Source organism: Nannospalax galili, unplaced genomic scaffold, assembly GCF_000622305.1.
Source record: "Nannospalax galili isolate Female #2095 unplaced genomic scaffold, S.galili_v1.0 scaffold127, whole genome shotgun sequence".
In the NCBI taxonomy this organism is placed as follows: domain Eukaryota; kingdom Metazoa; phylum Chordata; class Mammalia; order Rodentia; family Spalacidae; genus Nannospalax; species Nannospalax galili.
In genome coordinates this window covers 4142372-4164907 of record NW_008360326.1, presented here as the reverse complement: position 1 = coordinate 4164907, position 22536 = coordinate 4142372, and the positions used below count along the sequence as shown (strand labels likewise).

General features: G+C 50.9%; 1 protein-coding gene across 4 annotated transcripts in view; it reads left to right on the top strand.

Annotated features, from left to right (window-relative positions):
* The window catches only part of Tns1 (tensin 1), a 209401-nt gene that overhangs the window by 10796 nt on the left and 176069 nt on the right, over positions 1-22536 (top strand). For all 4 annotated transcript variants that reach the window (XM_029559978.1, XM_029559977.1, XM_029559984.1 and 1 more), the window contains exons 2-3: positions 10192-10306; positions 21772-21809. In XM_029559978.1, the coding sequence (XP_029415838.1) occupies positions 10192-10306; positions 21772-21809 (153 nt within the window). The remainder of the gene's footprint in view (positions 1-10191; positions 10307-21771; positions 21810-22536) is intronic.

Here is a 22536-nt window from a genome sequence, read left to right as displayed (position 1 = left end):
ATATATATATATATATACTGTGATTCTGTGAGGTAGGAAGGGACAAGCAGCACATATGAAGTTAGGAGAAGGGGACTCAGGGAGGGGAAGCGGGCTGTGCAGAGCCACCTGGCCACTGGGACTCTATGTGAGATATATATATATATCTCTATGTGAGATATATATATATATCTCACATAGTTTAGGCTGGCCTCAAACTCTGTGCATCTGACCATGAACTTCTGATCCTCCTGCCTCCACCTCCCAAGAGCTGGGATGACAGATGTATGTTTTTAATCTGGTTTTGGAGATGAAACCTGGTTCTGGGGACTTCATGCGTGCTAGGCAAGCACTCTACCAGTTGAGCTGCATCTCCAGTCTAGTGGTTGTGTTTTGAGATAAGGTCTTGCTATACAGTCCAGGCTGGCCTTTAACTTGGTATGTAGTTCAGGCTATTCTTGAACTTACCACCCTTTTTTGCCTCTGCCTCCTGAATTCTGAAATTACAGGTGTGTGATGCCATATTCAACTCAGAAGATAAATTTTAATTAATTAATTAATTAATTAATTAATTTTATGTGTTTGAGTGTTTTGCCTGAATGCATAGAAGTACACCACCTGTGTGTAATACCTGCAGAGGATAGCGTCAGATGCCCTGGAACTGGAGTTACCGACAGTTGGTACTGGGAGCCAAACCTGGGTCCTCTGCAAGAGCAGCCAGTGCTTTTAACTGCTGAGCCAGCTCTCCAGCCTCCTCAGAAGATAAATTTTTAAAACTAGATTCACAGAAGAAGCTGAGCTCTCAAAACCTAAGTGTAAGAGGTAGAAACAGTTGAGGGTAGTTAAGACAAGGTGACAGGTCAGTAGGTAGCCCTTGAGCCAGGGGTGCTGGTATGATGGGATGTCAGACTTCCCTGGAGTCATCAGAACAGGCAACTGGGGAAAACTCAGAGACCATGCTGAGTTCAGGGATTGGGATATGGGACCCTGTGTCCAGCAGATGTGGAGTCCAGTCTTTGTTGCATCTTGCTTTGTCTGCCTGACACAGGGCTCTTCCCCAGCCTTATCTAAGGAAGTCACTATAAGGGTTTAAAGGAGGCACACATGCCGGCCTCTCATCATGCTGCCTGGCCCTGTTCATAGACCTCATATTGTCCACATGTCTGTGTCCTCCTAGTTCTGCAGCTGACTTCACTCAGGAAGAAAAGGGTTTCAATGAAGAAATGCCAGGGCCAAGTTATGAAAGAAGGAGGGAGGGAGGGAGGGAGAGAGGGAGGGAGGGAGGAAGAGAGTAGAGAGAAAGAAGGGCAGAGGGAGAGAGAGAAGGGGAGAGAGAGGAAGGAGGAGGAGGAGAGGAGAGAGTAAGAAGACAAATAGAGGAGAGAAAATAAAGACAGAAGAGAGTGATAGGTGAGAGAGAAGAGAGAAAGGGGGAGAGAGAAGAAAGAAGAGGGGGTGAGGAAAGAGTAACTGAGGGAGAGTGAGAGAAACTGAGGAATTAGTGGAGAGAGGTCACCTAGCTCAGGAACCAGAGTCAGGGGCTGAGGACCCCTGGGTTGAGTCTTGGGTTCCCCTTGCTTCTCTGTGACATTGCAGGGATCTCAGGAAATGCTAGTGCCTGTTTTCCTCCCTTCCATGGAGATCCAGATCTACTAAAGGTCAAAGGCTCCTCAGCTGGGAGATTCCAGCACCTGCTGTGTGAGGCAGTGAGGAAGGGGACCTGTGTTCTCACCTCACTTCGGTAGGTCTGGGAATGGTGAATGGGGTAGAAGGACACTCTGGGGACTCTTCAAAGCCACTAGAAGCTCACACTGGTCTGGGTCATGAAGGATGCAGAACAAAAGAACTTGTGGACATGTGTCCCAGGTGGACTTGTCCATTGCGTATGCAAAGAAGGACAGTGCAACTAAGTTCACTGCTGAGTGATGCATAGGCCATGTCTCATTCGTTCCTCAGAGCAACCTGTGCGGTGGGGTGGGGTACTGCTTTTGGCTCATGGAGCAGATTAGCAAAGCAAAGGAGAGAGGGCTAAGCAGCTTGTTAGGAAGCAGACAGCTAGCAGGTAGAGGAGCAGGTAGGTTTCATCAAGTACCACTATGGAGATGTTTTAATTTAGGGTTTTAAATACAAAGAGATATAAGATGAAAATATTCTATTATTGCATCGTAGGGGACATGCTGGCATACTAGAGCTACACACGGAAGTCATAGAATTCAGCAGGGGGAAAGAAAGAAGGCCTGTGGGGGTAAGGCCTTTATTGGGGTCCTGGGCCCTGTCCAAACAGGCTTCCCATGGGAGTTCTAACTAGTGAGGCTAAAACAAGCAGTCTTGAGACCTAGGAGGTCACACTGATGGAGAGGTGGCTCCTGGGCTTGTCTGCACAGTTCATGTGTGATGGGAAGGTTAGGCCAGCAGGGCTAGTCAAGTGGCAGCATGGTACTGTCCCCCAGAGAGGTGATCACCAGGAAGATGCTGGATAGGACAGTGATCAGCTTGGACCACAATGAGGAATCAGGGCAAGGGGTTGAACCACAACCCTGGATCCAGGCTGGCTGAACTCTAAGCTGGTATGAGAAACCCAAACTTGTATTTAAAATGGAGATCCTGGGTTCAATACCCAGTACAGCAATTAAAAAAAAGTTACCAAGATTTGAAATAATAGCTCACTACAAGGGCATAAATACCTGAAGAAAGTGAGGGAGACTGAGGCACAGTGCTTCCTGAGACAGGAGCCTGAATGAATCCTGAGGAGACTGACAGGTGGAAACTGAGGGCCATTCTGCAAAACAGCCATCCTGGAGTCTTTCAAACCCTCAGTACTATGAATGACAAAAGCCAGGCATGGGTGTACAGGCCTGTAATCCCAGCACTCGGGAGGCTGAGACCAAACTGGGCTACATAGCAAGACCTTGTCTTAAAAACCAAATCCAACCAAGTCAAACCAAACCAAACCAAACCACACCACACCACACCACACCACACTACACCACACCACACCACACCACACCACACCACACCACACCACACCACACCACACCACATCACACCACATCACACCACACCACACCACAAATAAAAAGGCAGTTGGGGGTTGGAGAGATGGCTTAGCGGTTAAGGACGCTTGTTCTTCCAGAGGACCTGGGTTTGAGTCCAACACCCAGATGGCAGCTGACAACCATTTCTAACAGTTCCAATGAACCTGACACCCTCTTCTGGCCTCTGCAGGACATTGCAAGCACGTGGTACATGCATGCATGGCAAAACACTCATACACATGTTTTTTTTTTTTTTAAAGGCAGTTGATGTGGAGACTCACTGAGCTCAATGTATGATCCTGGCTAGGTCCTGGATCCAGAATCTGGACAGTCACAGGCCAAGCTTCTGAGGACCTGTAAGCAGTAGGAAGTTGAGTATGAACTGTGTTCTAGAAAATAGAACTTTCCAAGGGGGGTCAGTATGCTGTGGTCATGGTGGTAAGGTGTGTGGTTGGAAAATCCAGAAGGATATAGGCGTGTTCATCTCTTTTGAAGCTTTTCAGTTTTTCAAAATGAGAAGACTGAGTCTGAAAGTGGTCCAGCAGCCCAGAAGGACCTCCTCAGGGAAGAGCTATGGAGGATGCCTGGAAGCAGGATAAGCAGAGGGGAAGTGCAGGCCAGGAGATGTGAACAGCCTGGCAGAGACTTGGAGGTGCAGTGGGTGGGCCACGGCTAGGCGTGCATAGTCTGTGTGGATTTGGGACAGGCATTTGGGAGTAGGCCAAGGGCATGGAGATGGGCAGGAGGTCCAGGTGGGGAAGGAGGCTGCTTCTGCTGGTGTAAGTACAGGATTTACCCTGAACACCAAGGAGGTCAAGGGAAACATTTTGAGATGAGAGGGGTGTCACAGTCCCTGCAGAGGTGAAGCCATGCTCCTGACAGTGTTGAGAGCTCTGGAAGCTGTTGCCACAGCCCTAGGCAGAAGTGATAGTCCAGGATGGGCAAAGACAGTAGTACTGAAAAGCACAGGATGAACAGTCCATGGAGAGAATTAGGAGGCAAAAGTCACAGGATCTGGCCACTTGCTGCTGGGAGGGTGGGGGAGGATTAGGGAGGGCTGAGAGTGACTCAGAGTTTTCCACCCAGGGTGACCAAGAACATGGGCAGGCCCTTAGCTGGCTGGGGTCTCTGGAGGGAGGGAACTTGGTTGTATGTGAAGGTGAGGTCTGGAGAGGGAAGCTTGAAGGGCAGGTACCAAGGGACTCCCAGCCTAAGGGCGAAGGGATCTTGAGGGTTGGATGGCCAGGAGGCAGGGAGAGTGTGATACTGGTCTCATTTTTTGACCACCCCTTCTTCTAGGCTGCCCAGATTCCTGGCTGGTAGACCTCAACCTTCTCCCCATGAACCAGAATTGCTTGGTCACAGAGGGTCTTGAGTAGGGTCACAGTTGGGGGAGTTTCTTGTAGGGGTAGAGACCTTCTGCACTGTAGGAGCCTTGAATCCCTGTAGCACGCAGCCCCCCAGCCTCTGCCCCATGAGACAGGGAGGAACCCATAAACAGCTTTTCCCATCCAGGATCAAGGCTTGGCGGAGGTCTTGGTGGTCCAGCCAGTTATGCCACACCCCTCTGACTGGCTGAATGGAGGGAGGGAAGGGGTGAGATGGGCCAAGGCCTGAGGCTATGAGAGCCCTCTGCTGCTGGGGGCTTATGGGCAGGGGAGAATGACTTCCAGCTGGAACTTTCCCTTCTTCTGGCTCTGGCTCATGAGCAAGGCAGGTTGGAGGCTAGAGCTGCCAGGGCCCCCTACTATGGCCATATCTCCTTCTGCTCTTGGCCTTGCAACTAATCCAGGGAGGGAAGGGCCTGGCTGTTCCCCATGTGGCAGTATGCCTCTTGTCAGGAAAACTGCAATCATTGTCCTAACAACCCATCACCCTTGCATAGCACACTGCACATTTGATGGGCTCACTGACTTTATGGGGTTTACTCTCATCCTCTGTATGGACCTGAGGAGCAACCCCAGATGGAGGAGGAAGGCAGGACAGCAGCCAGACTCAAGCATCAATCTGCCTTTATGGTGAGGTCTGCCTCTGGCCTATTGGCCAGCACAGATTGGGTCCCTTCTCCAGTGACAGTTCCTTTGCGTATCAGAGACAGGAAACTAACTCACGCTGGCCTGTCTCTTCCACCATCCTGTGATATCAGGATCTATGTGTTGATCCTTTCTACAACATCACTGGAGACTCCTGTTCCTAGTGAGGGGAGCTGAGGCTGGCAGGGCCTGGGCCACTCATTGGGAGTATTAGAGTGGCCTCTTCCTCACACAGGTTTGCAGAGTCTGTCCCCGGGGGCCCATGTGTCCTTGGAATCTCCACTCTTTACAGCCATCAGCATGTTTCTTCATTCCTCACTGTCTATCACAGGTCTGAAGTTCTCATTGATTGAGGACCTTGAGGCCCTGAGAAGGCTGTGGATGCTTTCAAGGCTACATAGCCTAGGAAGCAGGCCTCTAGACTCCTGGACCAGTGCCTCCACCATAGCTGGGTGGGATGAGGGGAGGGGCACCCAGAGCTGCTTAGAGGCCCCAAGGAAAGTCCGAGTACTGGAACCTGTTTCTGTTTTCCAGGCCCACAGTGGGAGAATTTGTAAATTTAGGTGTCCTGGAGGAGGCAGGCAGGCTGGCAAACTCGGATATGATCCTGGATACTCTCTCAACAGTCTGGAAGGCTTCACTTCTTGTTTGCCACAGGACAGTAAGGACTCTTATTGTACTCTGGGGAGAATGACTCTTTCCCTGGACTTTGGAGGAGGGCTGGATTTGCTGTGTGAAGAGTTTGGAGGAAGTTAGCTAGAATGTCAAGTTCTGCCTTTCTTAGGTGAAAGAGGAAGGCTTTGGTGCTTTGGGACTTCCTGCCTGCCTCCCTCACATAGCCCTCCAACTGGGCTCCAGTTTCCCTCCCTGCTCCACCTCAACCCCAGGCCATGGCTGGGGCTCCACCCTGGGATGTCTGATCAAATTGACCATGAAAGCTGCCTCTATCCTCCTGGTTCCCCCAAGATCCTTGGTTAGAATGGGTGGAGCACTCCTGCTCTGCCAGTGCTGCTACTTACCACGACCACCAGGGGGTGCTGGTGGACTCTGTGCCCCAGTCCTGGCTTGATCACCTCTGCTCTGGGCTTGTCTCTGCTTCCTCAGCCTTTCACCCACTCTGCCTCCCTGGCTCTTTGAATTTCAAAACAAGCCCAAACTTCAGAAGGGTTGCAAATACAGTGCAAAAATTGTTTTCTCCTGAATGTCAGGAGAGCAAGTTGCTGACATCAGACCCTACTCTAAATACCTCCCCAATCTTCCCACAGGGCTTGTATTGTACAGGGCACAGAAGTCAACATCAGAGGTTGGCAGGGACATGTCACTACCATTTAATCCTCAGATGCCACAGAGTTTGAGCAAGAGTCTCTGAGATGTCCTGATGGGCATCTAGCTCGGAATCAGCCACTGCGTTTGGCTGCTGTGTTTGGAGTCTCCTTCAGTCTGGGAGTGTCTGTCTTTCCTTGATTTCTGCAACCATGTCACTTTTGAAGGCTCCAGAACATTTAATTTGTAGACGATGCCTCATTTAGGGCCTGCCTGATATTTCTGCTTGATTAGATTCAGGTTATGGCTTTTGGCAGGACTAGCACAGAGTGACACTGTGTTCTCAGACACCCCTTCCCAGGTGCACGACTTCCATTCATCCTGCTTCAGGTGACGATAACTTTGATCACTTGATTGGAGTCTGCCATGGAAAAGCTACCCCCCTACTTGATTGGTTAATTGATTTTTGTCTTTTTGAGATGGCCTCATTCTGTAGTCTAGGTGGGCCTCAAACTCAAAGCAATTTTCCTTCCTCAGCCTCTTGTGTGCTGGCATTACAGATGTGTGTGTCCACCTGCAACTTCATCCTTTGTAACTTATAATTATGTTGTGGGGAGGTAGTCTGTGCTTGAGACTCTGAATATTCTCTCTCTCTCTCTCTCTCTCTCTCTCTCTCTCTCTCTCTCTTTCTCTACAGGCTCTCCCTGTAGCCCCAGATGGCAGAACTTACTATGTAGACCAGGCTGGCCTCGATCTCAGAGATCCAACTGCCTCTGCCTCCTGAGTGCTGGAACTTTAAAGGCATGTGCCACCACACTTGGCCTGAATATTCCTTTAAAAACTTTTTGCTGGGGTTGGTTTGATTCCCAGCACCCACATGGCAGTGCCCATGACTCTAGTTCCAGGGGGAATCCAATGCTCTCTTCTGATCTCCTTGGGCATTGCACAAGTGCACTTACATACATGCAGGCAATATACTCACACACATAAAATTAAAAAAATTAAAAAAAAAACTTTTTTGATTTATTTTGTTTATGAGTATGAGTGTTTTTCCTGCTTGTATATAAGTATAACACATGTGTGCAGTGCAATGCCCTCAGAGATCAGATCTCCTGAGTGTTGGATCCCCTGGTACTAGAGTTATGGTTATTAGCCACCATGTAGGTGCTGGGAGCTGAACCTGGGTCCCCTGCAAGAGTAGCCAGTGCCCTTAACCACTGAGCCATCTCTCCAGCCCTGAGACTCTGAATATTCTGATTTCATCCAGCTTTTGATTTCTTCTTTTATTATCTCTCCCACAATGGGCTCCTAGAAGCCATCGTTGTTATGCTATATCTTGATGCTTAGCTCTTCCCTTAACTGGCCTTTGGGAGCTCCCAGGCCCTTCCATCTGTGTCTGTCCCTCTTTACCCCCTGGGCCCCTCTAAGCTGTATGTCTCTATTTGTGCTCATTTTCCATGTACTTGTGGGCTGTGCCTTTCTTTTCTTATCTTGTTCTTTTTGGTTCTGTCTGCCTCTCTGTGGTGTGTGTCTGTGGTGCGTCTCTTTCTCAGTCTGCTTCCTCTTCCTCCTCCCTCTCTGTCTCTCTCTCACTCCCTGCCTCTTTGGTTGCTGTGCCTGGCCAGTTCTCATTTTGCCTGCATCTCTCTGTGTCTCAGTGACAACCCCCACCCCACCCCAAAACTACCCTTTTAGTGTAGTCAGACAGGAGTCCTGTGCTTGTTCAGTTTGCAGGCCACTTTTCTTCTAACGAGCAGGCAGAGTTGTCTCCTCTGCCCCCATCTCAGAGCTGGGAGGCTCAGGAACAAACTGTATGAGGGGGACCAGGAAGAGCAGGACCCCTTTGCACACCAAATGCAGGGTTTGTGACCCTGCCTCAGTGTGTGTCCATCTGTGCACAGAATGGCTGCCAGGTACTTCTGTGCCCAGGACAAAGGAAAGGAGAGAGGCAAGTTCTTGTCCCTGCAGGGGAGGGAACAGGGTAAAAAGAGGGGGTGTGTCTGGGCTTTCTTGGGGGAGTCTTCTAAGCAGGAGCGCCCCAGCCCATGGGAGGGGATAGGCTGCAAAGTGGGCAGTGTCTGTGCAGGGCTTTGCAGCTTGGAGTGTGTTCTATTATGTGGTTACAAAGGACAGACTGTCAGAGCAGTGTGTGTGTGTGTGTGTGTGTGTGTGTGTGTGTGTGTGTGTGTGTGCAGTGCTGTCTGGAGGGGAAAGTAAGGCCTGCGTAGGGTGGAGACAGTGACTGGCCTAGGAGCTCCTGGCAAGTTAGACAGAGGAAGGCTTGGACCACCAGCCCACCTCTCTTCTTGTGTGACAGGTAATGTGGTCTCAGGTACAAATTTCGCTTCAGGGGTGGTGGCACATGCTTGTAATCCCAGCATCTGGGAGGTGAAGGCAGTAAGATCATGAGTTCCAGACCCTAGCTCAAAGAAATAAAGTAAAACAGGAAACTTAACGTACCATATTTTCCTGGGACTAGGGGTATTGCTTGGTGACAGAGCACATGCTTAGCATGCACAGGCTCTGGGTTTGACTGCCAGAATATTCTCATAATGTAAGGAATAGAAAATAAAAATAAAGGCAGAAGAGGCCTCCTGGTCTGAGGGAAGAGGTGAGTTTGAGAGAAGACAGGGAAATGGCATGCTGGGGGTGTAGACTGGGGAAGTTAGGTGCCATCTATAGTGGGATGGATAAATGCATTTGCCGCATTCATACAGTGGAATACTACACTGCAGTGAAACATAAGGAATGCCTACTTTAAGTCAGAACAGACAAATGTTGCATGAGTGGAAGCTGTATAGTTGAGTACGTACTTGCAATTTTATTTTTGTGAAGTTTAAGAATCCAGTGAAATGATTCATTGACAAGAGAAGCCTCAGCAGTACGGGACTGAGTGGTTGGCATGTGGAAGGTGGTAAAGGCATATGGTTGATGTGGGAAGCTTTGGCTGAGAGGGGTCATGAGGTGGCTTTTGGAATGTAGTTACATTGGGTACTTGAGGGTAAGCTGTAGTAAGTAATACTTTTTTTTTTTTTTTTTTTTTTTTTTGGGACAGGGTCTCCCTGTAACCCCAATTGGCCTAGAACTCACTATGTAGACCAGGCTAGCCTTGAACTCACAGAGATCTGGCTGCCTCTGCCTCCCAAGTGCTGGGATTAAAAGAGTGTGCCACCATACTCGGTATAAGTAATATTTTTTAAAAAATGTATTTTTGGGCTGGAGAGATGGCTCAGCGGTTAAGAGCACTGACTGCTCCTGCAGAGGACCTGGGTTTGATTCCCAGCAACCACATGGCGGCTATGAACTATCCTTAACTCCAGTTCCAGGGGAATCCAAAGCTCTCTTCTGACCTCTGCAACATTGCATGACACAGGTGCCCTCACATTACATACAGGCAATACACTCATACACATAAAATAATAAATAAAAAATTAAAAAAATGTATTTTGTGGTGCTGGAAAAGTAAACCCAGGGCCTTACATATACTAGGCAAATGCTCAGCTCTTGAGTTTCATCTCAGCCAATTGAAGCCACACACTGAAACTTAATGTACTTAACTGCATTAATTCATACCCCAACAAAGAAGTAAATGGAAGAAACATAGATAGAAGCCGAGGAGGGGGGCGGTCTGCCATCCTTGGGTACTGGGATCTGCAGTCACTTTCTGGGTCCTGTCCACTGACCCCGCTAGTCTGGGAGCCTGGAATGAGTGTCCTGTCACCCCCACATTATTCTCAGTCCCCAGGCACTTCCTCCCTTCTTGGACCCATGAGGGGCTCTTGCTGTTTTTCCTTTGTTGTGCCTACTTTTCCTCTGCCCCTGCCTCCTTCCCAGAACCCCAGCCTTCACCTGATTTGACCTCTGGGTTTTTCTTCCTATAGCCAGAGGACCTGGAGGCCCCAAAGACCCACCACTTCAAGGTGAAGACCTTTAAGAAGGTGAAGCCTTGTGGCATCTGCCGACAGGCCATCACACGGGAGGGCTGCACTTGCAAAGGTGAGTGACTGCTGGGATCCAGGCCACATCTTTGGAGAGAGGATTGGCCAGGCCTGGGGCAGGTAGGGTCTCTGCTGGGTGCATGTCCTTGAGGTCCCAACTGGTGCCTGGCTCTCATCTGTTGGAGGATGTCGAGCACCCTAGATGACAAGCTTGTGAGTGTGTGATAACATGTGGCAGGTGGTGGATAGCATGATAACAGTGGAGACTGTGCCAAGGTACAGGCCTAACCTGTGGATGGCATGCAGGTGGCCTAGGGGTGTGTGGGTAGGATGTGGTGGTGTGTGAATGGCATGTGGTTGGGGCATAGAAATCTTGTGAAAGGCTTGTGGCAGGTGGATAAATGTCATACAGATGTCATGGTGATCATGTAGTTGAAGAGTGTGGTGGCTTGTGAAAGGTACATGGTTGACATCTGGAAGGCATGTCAAAGGTGCGTGATTGGCATATAGAAGGCATATGGTTGGTGTGTCGTTGGCATGTGGCAGGTGTGTGGTCGGTATGTGGAAAGCAAATGGTGGGCATGTGGAAGGTGCCTGAAGGCACATATTTTGTGTGTGAAAGATGTGTGGAAGGCATGTAGTTGGTGCATTGAAGGGGTACAGTTGGAATGTGGGAAGTGTGTGGTTGGTACATGGAAGGGTTGTGGTTAGTGTGTGGTTGTGACTTATGCCTAGCATTGGGAGTGCTGCAGAGAAATGAAGCCACTGCCTCCCCCTTGGGGTGGTTTGGGGTGACTATAAAAGGCCTCAAGGGGGCTGGAGAGATGGCTCAGCAGTTAAGAACACTGTTCTTGCAGAAGACCTGGGTTTGAATCCCAGCACCCACATGGCAGCTAACAACTGTCTGTAACTCCAGTTCCAGGGGATCCAACAGCCTCTCTGTCCTTTGCAGGCATTGCACGACATGGGTGCACCTACCTACATCCAGGCATAACACTCACACACATAAAATAAAAATAATAAATAAAATATTTTAAAAAGGCCTCAAAATAGAGTGGGCTACTGGGCTTTTTTCAGTGACTATTGTCTTGTGCTTTGGAAGGGCCTGGGGTGTGGCCTTACTGTCCCAGAGAAGTCTGTGTCTTGTCACAGATCCCGAAGAGAAATCGGCATCTGTGACTGATGTCACCATCCCCCAGTTTCCATTTCAGACACCAGCCTCTATCCAGTCCTGCATCTCCTATATCATCAGGGTCCCAGTGAGTCTGAGTTTCCAAGAACAGCTCATCTTCCCCTTGCCTGGCTGACAGCAACCCTTTGGCCCCTTCCTGTTTCCAGAGCCAACTCTCCAATCCAGCCTTCAGCAGCTTCCCTGGGTCTGAAGAGTGTGCGTCTAGTTATGCCACTCCTCTGGTCAAAGCCGTTGAAGTCCCCGCTGCCTTTGAGACATAGCCCTCAGCTGCAAGTTTTGGAGGGCTCAGCCCTGTGCATCCCACCCCATATCCTCATCCCTATTCCACACTCAAGCCAGCTGCCCCACCCCCATGCCAGTGGGCTGAGCGCCTTCCTGTCCAACCTCCCTACATATCAAAGTCCACCTGGGCCAGGCAAGGGGTACAAGGACAATCTTTAAGACACTTGCTGAAGACTAAGCACCCTTATGCATGATTTCATCCGGTGCTCACAGCACCCAGAAGATGTTGGTGTCATATCCATTTTGCAGATGAGGAAACTGAGACTGGTGGTGATCATGTCTCTTGCCAAGGCACTAGGCTGGTAAGTTTAGAGTGGGGGCCTTTTGGGGCCTGTGAGCCTTGGGAAAGCAGTTTGCTGTAGAGGTAGGAATATTTTTCTTGGCGGGGGGCGGGGGGGAGGCGAGAGAGGAGGAGAAGAGGAGAGGAGAGAGGAGAGAGAGGAGAGAGAGGAGAGAGGAGAGAGAGAGGAGAGCGAGGAGGGAGGTGTTCAGGCAAGGCCTGCATGGCAAGTGGTCCATCCACACAGGGCACTAGCTTGAGTCCAGGTGGCAATAGGAGTGTTTGCAATACCCAAATCAGCCACATGGTGTCACCCTCCTCTGAAGAGGCAGGGACTGATCAGTGAAGCTGTGGAGGACTGCTAAGGGTGGGCTTTGCATTTTGATTCTGACTGTCCTCTTCCTGCCCTGCACCTTTATGTCACATAGCTTAGTGTCCAGGCTCCCCTTGCCCTCCAGTTTCTCCCTCCTGGAGTCTTCCCCTTACCTCAAGGGCATCTGGCACTGCTGGGAGAGACATAGGCAGGGACATTGGGAGGGAGAGTCTTGGGCTGAGATGTGTGACCTTGAGCACCTGTTGGATAAGTTTCCTTGACTTCCAGATCTCTGCTTCTAGACTCAGCTGACTTGAGCCTGGCCTACACTCCAGACACACCACTAGGTGTCAGAACTGGGCCACTGAAGACCCATGGAGCAGGCCCAGCAAGGGAGGAGAGACTATGACCCCAGGTTCTGAGGCCCCATTTAGACCTCATGGGAGGACTAGGGTCACCTGACCTGGGGCAGGGCTGGGGTGAGTGGTGGAAGATGTAGAACCAAGTCTGTTGTGGAATCAGGAGGTTGTGGTGCCCTTAGGTGGACAGACCCTCTTATTCACCTATTTATCCATCCCTCCATCCTTCTATCTGTCCATCCTGTCCATCTGCCCATCTATTCTATCCTATGTGTCCACTCACCCATCCAATCTTTCCATCCATCCCTTATTGATTCAACCATCTATCCTTCATATGTGTCCATCCATCTATTCCTCATTTGTCCATTCATCTATACGTCTTATATTTGTCCACCCATCTATGGGTCTAGTCCATCCTATTTGTCAGTCCACTCATCCAGGGCTACCAGATATGTCTGTACAAGTTGTTACCTGGAAGTGGTGCCATAGTGGACTAAATTCCAGCCTGTGTTCTATTCACTGAGCTCAACTTAGAAGATTCACTGTCTTCTCTAGCTCCTCCCAGACTTTGAGTGTTGGCATTAGCATGGTATGAATCTGGGCTTGTGGCTGAGAGGTCGTAGGTGGGTTAGGGTGTGGACTGTTGGTCTGGAATCCAGTCTGCACATGGCACGTTTGCAGGCAGCAACCATGAGGAAAGCCTAGTTCTGGAAAGATGGGCAGTCCCTTGCCCTCCAGCTCTGACGTTTCTCTCTCTCCTTCTCCCTGCATTTTTCACTTAAAGTCATGGAGCTGGAGGGGGTGGAAGGGAGTCACAGAGTCTTTAGTGGAATCCCATTTCTGGGAGACTCCAAAGATGGACAAGGAGGATGAGGAGAAGTGGCACCAGATGTCCTGTGTGGCCTTGGCTAAGTCACCTCACAGCTTGAGCCCCAGTTTCCTCATCTACAGACCAGGAGACTGGACCAAGGATGTTCACTGAGGGAGTCAGGGAAGTGCCTGGAAGAGTCCCTTGCTGGGGTCTGAAAAGGTTAACTAGCTTACCTAGTTGGGCTGCTGCTTCATCCTCCATGTGCTTATGGGTCCTTCTGACACTCATGAGCTGAGCCTTCCTCAGGATTGGACATAGTGAGGGTACTGGCCTCAAGAACTATCCACTGCCCTGGGAAGACACTCATGGGCAGGTGTGCATGGAACCCAGAGGCAGAGCTGGCACAGAGGTGAGGGAGAGGCTGCCTCTGGCTCAGCAGACATGTTCTTGTTAGGTTTCAGCAGGGAAGGAATATACAAACTAGGTCCAGGGATGTGTGGGAGTTCCTTAATCTAAGTAGTGTGTCTCTCACAGGTTCTCAGGAAGTCTCATGATTACTAGGGGCCTCAGAAGGAGGGTGGATGGATCCAGAGGTTGGCTTGAGGGTCCTATCCACTAGACTAGTATGTCAGCTAGCTTGGAAGCCCAAGGGCTGCTGTGTGGGCTTGGTCTGGGACCACTTACCTTCTTGTGCTTTCTGGTGAGCCAGAAGCAGGGAGCAGCCACATGCAACCTCCTTACAATAGCGCATGCTGTGGAGACAATCAGCCTTTAGCAAGACTACCAACCCAGGTGTCCTCCCTAGCTGGATGTGAGGATACTTTGTTCCAGGGAATTCTTGCCCATGACCTCAGTGGGGACCCAAGTTTTCCTCCTGCATCTGTGGATCACTTAGAGCTGTTATCACAGGCAGCCTTCTGGAAGGATGAGGCTCGCCACTGTCTGGCTGTGTGACCTTGAGGGAGATGCCCAATGTTCTCTTTTCTTTCTATAAAGGGATTGGATTTGGTCAGAGGCTCTGAATGGTGTTTTTAGGGAACTGTACAGGAGGCACCTTAGGAACCCAAGTGGGCAGGAAATAGAGGAACTCAAAGGAAGGATTAAAGGGCCAGGGTTCTGGAGCCCTGCCCTCTTCTATAGCCATTGCTTTGGGAGTTAAATACATTGAGTTGGCAGGAGGGGGTGATTGTCTTGCACTTGGCTTAGGAGTCCTGGATTCAAATTGCATCTTTGAGCCTTTCCAGTATTGGATATATGGGTAGACAGAAAGATAGATAGATGAATGGACAGATGAATGGATGGATGGATAGGTAGGTGGGTATATAGGTAGATAGAGATTGATTTTAAGGAATTGGCCTACATGACTATGGGAGGGATGTGACAAATTTTGGTTTGTAGAGGGCCATCAGCTAGACTAGAGACCTGGAACAAGTTGCAGATCAAGTTCAGGTGGAGGGTGCTGACAGAGTTCCATCTTGCTTGGGGAGGTCAGTAATTTTCTCTTCAGTATTCAACTGACTAGATGTTGCCCATACTATGGAGAGTAATGTGTTCTGCTCAGACTCCACTGATTTACATGTCCATCTCATCTTAAAAGTACCTTTAGAGAAACATCTAGAATGTTTGCTCAAACATCTGGGTAATGTGACCCAGCTAGGCTGACACATAAAATTAGCCACTGTATATCTCCTGCCAAAGCCATGGACAGGGCCCACTGATGGCTCGGTGAGAGAGTTGGTGACCCAGTGGCTGGGGAGGAGATGAGGCCAAGCCAGGCCTGGGGTAATTATGACCAGGTCAGGTGCACAGAGGCTGTGTGCTCATATTCTGACCCAAGTCCTAGAGGAAAAGGCCATTTAGAGCCCAACAATGTGGTTTCCTGTGTTCCCGTGGCAGGAAGCCATCCCAGCCCAAAGCCCTGCAGTCCAGCTGAGGCAGAGCAGGCTACAGGAGGGGTTTGGGTGCAGCTCCCCACACTGAAGTGATCAAAGGCCTTCACTATAGGCACTCTGCTCCCTTGGGGCTGCACTGGCCTGGCTCAGTGGGGACAGGGTGACACTCACAGGGTGTCCTGGTTTCTCTGTAGCTTTGGGTTGAAGGACAGTCCCCAGTGCCTCACCTTAGGAAGCTGGCACGGGGCGGGGGGCACTACAGGTATGTGTATGATTCCAGCGTCCTCTAAGGAACTAGAAGGCCACAGCTGGCCAGATGTCTGCCTTCCTCTGAGGTCTGAGGGATACCAGGAGGAGGGATGTGGGAGGCAGGGCTTTCTCCACCAGTTCCTCCCTGCATCCCAGTACCTAAAAGGAGAGTGGAGATTTTACCCCAGGGTTGGGATGGGGGTTCCCCTTCCTTGGAGGGAGAGTGCAGATGGTAACCCATGGGCGGGGGTGTGGGGGTTGTCTGTCTGTGCTGCAGTCTGTAATTACTCAGGCTGTCATTTCCAAACAGACACTTGTTCTATAGTTCAGGAGGCTGGTGGTCCAAGATTAAGGTGTTAATGGACTTGGTATCTGTGGAGGGTCTGGTCTGTTTCCACTAGGGTTCCTAGATGCTGTGTGCACCAGAGGGGGCAGGAGGGGACAGCGCTGTGTGGTTGGAAGGTGGAAGAGAATCTTAGCATCGTCACTGCACAGGAATCCAGAAGGGACACACATTCAAACCACAGCAGGGGGTCTGACCCACATGTGGTCCGACCTACATGGGGGATGGAGGTTCTCACAGCTGGAATGGGGCTGGGGCCCATCTCATTGTGATGTCCTAAACCCCGGGGTAAAGCAGACAGATGAGTAGATCACTGTGGGGCATGTAGGGACTCTGGCCACTGGAGAAATCTGGAGATGGCTGCTGTGCCCAGGGGGTCCCAAGGAAGAATTCTATGGTATCTGTAAACATTGAGCCAACTGATGACAAGAGAGCAGGCCTGTTCACCCTGCAGGCTGCCTAAAACCAGAGAGAGAGGGAGTTACTTGCTCCTGGTCCCACAGCAACATGAATGTGGTTGGGATGGGAACCCAAGTCTCCCTTATAATAACCATGGTCAAAGTACTGAAAATGCTACTGGTCACATCTGGCCTGAATACATTAGTGTTTCACTTATTCACTGTATTGCTTTTTAAAGTTTCAGTTACCTGCAGCCAACTATAGTCCAAAATTACTAGATAAAAATTCCAGGAACAAAAATTCCTTGGTTTGAGATTTATTTTGAGACAGAATCTCCTTGCAGTCCCAGCTGATGTGGAACAGTCTGTAGACCAGGCTGGCCTAGATCTTACAGAGATCTGCTTGTTTCTGCCTCCCAAGTGCTGAGATTAAAGGTGTGTGCCACCACTCTGGGCATACTAGGGTTGGTACTATGTGGGGCTTCAAGTATTGATTGGGGATCTGGGAATGTACTCCCAGAAATGAAGGGGCTTTAGTATAAGGCTCTGGGCAGGTACGTAAAGTGTATAAAGCAACTCCTCTAATCCTACCCTGTGACATAGAAGCTATTACTAGCCTCGTTTTACAGATGAGGAAATAGAAACACAGAGAGTCTAGGTAACTTCAGCACATCACACTGCTACATCTGTACTTGAGCTGAGAGCTGGTTCCCTGCAGCTGGGTTGTGATATCGAGTCCACTGGCTGAGAGGAGTTCAGTTCACTCGCTGCTCTGTGCTCCTACTCCCGGTTGCAAGCTTGGTTCCTGGTGATGTGGGCACTGACCAGCTTCCATGGTTTCTACTTTCTCCTGAGCAGGGCCCACCTCACCTGCTGTGCCTGCTCTGTGGCCCCCAAATGCTAGCCCTGTCCCAGGGGCTTTAACTGGGGACAGTCTTTCCAGTTGGAAGTGTGTGCCTCATTTACTCAGTCCATCTGTGTTAGTGGCAGTGAATACAAAGATGTGATTGGCCAGAACCCACCTTCTACTGTGTGTGTAGGAGCCAGTCATTTGGCTAGCACAGGGAAGGAGGGGCCATCTCTGAATGCATAATTATCCAGAGAGTGACATTTCGAACTAGGCCTTGAAGGATATATATAAGCTCACCATTCCAGACCTGCCCCTTGCAGACTCAAAGGTCCATTTGGGGAGGTTGGAATGGCAGGAACAGACTCTTTTGGGGCACTGGCTGGCGGTAGAAGCAAGACAAGGCTGTGCTGAGGAGTTGGTAGAGGATCCTAAGCAGGATTGAGATGCAATCTGCCCATACTCGGTGGCAGCCTGTGGATTGACAGGAGCAACGTTGATAGGGAGACCCAGCCTATGGAAGGGTAATTGGAAGGGTAATTGTGAACTGGTACGTGGTGGGCTGGGGAAGAAGGCTAGGGTTTTGTGGTCTCTTTGAAATTATTTTCTGGGACATGATATTAAGTGCCCAGCAGAGTGGTGCTAGAGAGAAATGGGCAGGAGTGGGAGCAACAGTACCCAGGAAATGACCTGTGGTCTCTATCCCAACATTGACCAGCAATGGCCTTGTTTTCCACTTTCTGTGGGACCCAGTGCTCTGGTTTCCATATTGGTTATCTGCTGCTGTGTAAAGTGTTTGCTGAAACTAGTGGGCCACAGTATGTGGGGAAGGAGTGTGGGATGACATGGCTGGGGGGGTGCTTGTGGCTCAGGGTCCCTGGAGGCTGAGTCAGGATGGCCAGATCTTAGCTACCCTCAAACCTGATGGGAGCTGGAGACTCATAGCTGGCACAGCTCTCTCACAGTCCAGCGGAGTGGCTGACTGCGGGAGTGTCCTCAAGGTGACAGGCTTCCTCAGCCACCCAAAGGACCAAGACTGGAATCACAATGCCTTTCATGACTTTATTAAGAAGCCACACACAGTCAATCCTACACCATCCCATTGTGTTAGATTTGTATCCATGACAGAATATGTGAGACAGTCAACTTGAAGGAAGAAAAGCTGATTTTGGCTTACTTTCAGTCCATGGTCCCTTAGGCCTGTGGCAGCCCAGCACATTATGGTGGGAACCCCTGGCAAGGCCTATTTCTTCATGGCAGACAGGAAGCAAAGAAAGAATCAGGAAGGGATGGGGTCCCCGTATCCCTCTCAGGGGCATACCCCAGTGGCCTAACTTTCTCCTTAGGCCTGGGTTCCTCAGATTTTTATCCTTGAGTCAGAATATCTGACCACAGATGTCAGGAGGAAACATTAATTTTGATCACTGTTTAAAAAAAAATGCCAGTCCATGGGGTTGGAGAGATGGCTCAGCGATTAAGAACACTTGTTCTTGCAGAAGACCTGGGTTCGAATCCCAGCACCCACATGGCAGCTAACAACTGTCTGTAACTCCAGTTCCAAGGGATCCAATGGCCTCTTCTGTCCTCTGCTGGCATTGCATGACACGGATGCACTTACCTACATGCAGTCATAACACTCGTACACATAAAATAAAAATAATAAATTAAAAAAAAGCCAGTCCATCATGGTGTGAGGGTGTGACTAGACAGAGCATCTCCTCTTAGGCTGGCCAGGAAGCAGAGAGAAAGAGAACACCTATGGGCATCTGTCTTTCTCTTTTCTTCATTTATTCCATCTGGCCCCCAGTCCTTGGGACAGTGAGCTCACATTCCCTCCTGTGTTTCAAATAACAGCAGAAGGGAATCAGGTTAGACAGCAGGACCACTGCCCTATAGAGAAGACCAGATACAGGTAGTCAGGAATGTGAAGGAAGCTCCTCCGGAAAGGACACAGCAGGAAAAGCTCTTTGGGGTTGGGGACAGGTGCTCAGAGGTGGGGCCTGGCCACACTGGATGTGCTGGGGACTTGGCCTTCACTCTGTTTGTTGACCTTTTGCCTCTGGGGTAAGACTGGGGGACAGTTAGTTTCCCATGCAAGCCTATAGTCATGCAGGGACCTCCCTATCATGCTGTGATTGCCCCTTTGTCTCCAAGTGGAGGTACTTGCTGAGTGTCTGCCCACTTTGAGATAGTGTCTGCCCATATGGTCCAGAAGCTGGGCACTGCCAAGGGTGCCTACCTAAGTGAGTGCTGGAATCAGTCCAGTCCAGGTATGCTCACCAGGTCAGGGTTCTGGAGAAAAGGGACCCCTCCTCCCGCAGAGCCAGGCACATACCTGCACAGTCGCAGGCCAGTCTGCTTGGGTGGAAGGCCTTGTGTGTCTTGTGCAAAGACATCATATGGTCCTGGGCCTGAAGCAGACAGTGTTGTAGCTACAGAGGATACAGGGTGACATGCACATTCTCTGTACTCTAGAGGAGTCTAGTGCAGGCGGATAGTTAAGCTGGACTTCAGATAGTGCAGGCAGATAGTTAAGAGGACTTCAGATTATGAACTGTGCCAACAAAGAGGCAACAGGAGTGCTGAGGAAGACGAAAAGGAGGCCCATTGCAATGTGGGAAGTCAGGGAGGGCCTTAATGAGACAAACTCAGTGGATTCCACCATGCTGAGGGATTCATCCTGAGGACTGAGGGTGAGATAGAGGGTTCCAGGCAGCTAGAACAGCATGTACAAAAACCCTGAGGTACAAAAGAGCCTGTTGCATCTTGGGGCTGTCAGAAATGTGGAAGACACTGGAGGAAGACAGAGTTCTGGTCTCCAATGTGCCCCTAGTGTCCAGGCTGGGGTTGAAAGGTCCAGTGGACCCTTAGGATGCTGTCAGTTGATATGAGGTGTGGCAAGGGTGACAGTGCAGGAAAAGGCCAAGGGTGGGTGGAGATGATTAAACAATGGGGGCACATAGACTGCAGGAGACTCAACCAGGCCCAACTCAGTGAGCATTTATTAAGGCCTTAATGAGAGAGAGAGAGAGAGAGAGAGAGAGAGAGAGAGAGAGAGAGAGAGAGAGAGAGAGGTGTGGGTGTGGGGGAAAAACGTGGAAAGAGAAAAGAAGATACATATACAAATAGAGGGAGGAGAGAGTAAAAAGAAGAGAGAGAGAGAGAGAGAGAGAGAGAGAGAGAGAGAGAGAGAGAAGAGAGAATGGGGAGGGAGAATGGGGAGGGAGAATTCTGTTTATCTGTAGGAAGTAAGTGGAGGGGCATCCCAAAAGCAGGCTTTCTCAACCCTGGGACATGTCCAGAGGAAGACATGGGGCTGGGGTAGGAAGAGTGCTAATGAGGGGGACTATCTTCTGGAAGGGAAGGAGTTGCCACCTGGGTGGGGACACAGCTTCAGGGACAGCTGGAGAAGCTAAAGGTTAGCTGGATGGATGACATGGGGTGGGTATGTGTCAGGGGTGATGACTGTGAGCTCATATACTGGCTCTCAGGGTCAGCACAGCCTTGTTTAGCCCCAGCTGAGTCACGGGTCCAAGCTGGGTCAGGACAGGGTACCAATGGCCAAGGTGACATCCCAGGCTCCACCTTGCTGGCCTGACTGAGTGTGAGGAGGCCCAGAGCCTATAAGTCTGCTGGGCCTCTGCACAGTACCCCTTTACCTCCTTGCACTGCTGAAAGCTGGTAGTTGGAGCTGGTAGGGGTGCTGTGGGGTAGATGAAACAGCAGAGGCAACTACTGAGGACTGATTTGGGGTGCTCCCTTGCCTGCATCCCTTCTTTTTCTAACCACTGTCCCAGTGCTCCTGCCCTGGCAGGCCTAGCAGTCAAAAGACCCAAATCGGAGTGTGTAACCCATTTCAGAGGACCCCACCCCCACCCCCAGCCACCCCTGGGACATGCAGAGAAGGGCTTCAGGAACCTTCCTTACAGTGCCAAGGGCCCTGGGGGTGGGGCAACTGAGCGAGGACATTCCAGGCTTCGGAACCTGATAGGAAATTTGATTCCAGCTTCTGTGTGGGAGGGGAGCAAGTTCTCCAAGTAAGAGTGTGTGCGTATGTGTACTCACACGCAGGAACTTTGTGTGAGCGTGTGCCCACGTGTCCTGTGTCACAGATCTGAAGGTCTCTGTGTTGTGTGTGAGGTACCCTGCGTCGTGGTGTGAATTGGGGGGGCGGGTACAGGGGAAGAAGTGTGTGTGCTGTGTATGCTCACGGGTATGCTCAGGCTACTATCCCATGGGAGCTTGTGCGTGTGACAAGGCCACACACTGTCGGGTGTGAGAGGAGAGGCCCCCTTGCTTCTTGGCGGGGCTAGCACTAACCCTAACCGTGGCCTGGCCGGGATCCAGCAGACACCCTTGGGGTGCACACTCGGGTTCCCCGCCACCTCCCGTCCCCTCTCTCTCGTCCCTCCCCTAGTCCCTCCTCTCCTCCCCTCCCCTTGTCCCCCCCCGCCCCTCCCCCTCCCAGGCTGGGAGGCCGGGGTGGGAGGAGATTGCGCCCGAGTTTCCATTTCATACCTCGCGGCTAAAACTTTCTTTCTGTCTCACTCCCCGCAGTCTGCAGCTTCTCATGTCATCGGAAATGCCAGGCCAAGGTAAGCGGCGGCGGGGTGCGGGCAGGGCCTGGCGCGGGCGGGGGCGAGGCGGGGCGGGGCGGCCTCTCTTTGTTTATGCAAAGCATGGGGCGCGGGTCAAGGTGAAGGCCAAGGCGTCCACCCTGGAGGTCCCGTCCCGGTCCTGGCGCACGCGGCCCTGCGTGGGTCCACTGGGCCTGCCGGGAGAAGCTGTGTCCGCTGGACGAGAAGACGGGAATGGGGGACTGGGTCTTGGAGACGCCTGACACCGTGCCATCCACCCCTCTTCTTCAGCCAGGCCCCCTTTAAGGGGTGCTTAGTTTCCCCAGTGTTTCCTGGAGGATTGTGAGGGACAGGGAAACTAAGGCAGAAAGACTGAAGCAATTGCTGGGTCCTGGTTGCCCAGGCGTCTTCTCCGGATAGAGGGTGGTGGGTCAACTTCATGGAGTAATGGGAGCGTGAGGTAGTGGGGGTGTCTTGAGTCTGGAAGGAAATTCTGGAGAGTGGCTCAGCTCCAGTCATGCAGGCAGGACCCATTAGGACTTACCCCTGCCCTCCCCCGAGTCTGCTGGACTCTACTGGACTGCTTCATCCCTGCCCTTTCAAGGGCTCTGGCTGTTTAAACTTGACCTTCCCAGCAGGATCTCAGGTGAGGAGGAGGAGGAGGAGAAGGAGGAGGAAGAGGAGGAGCAGGAGGAGGAGGAGCAGGAGGAGGAGAAGGAGGAGGAAGATGGTGAGGAGCAGGAGG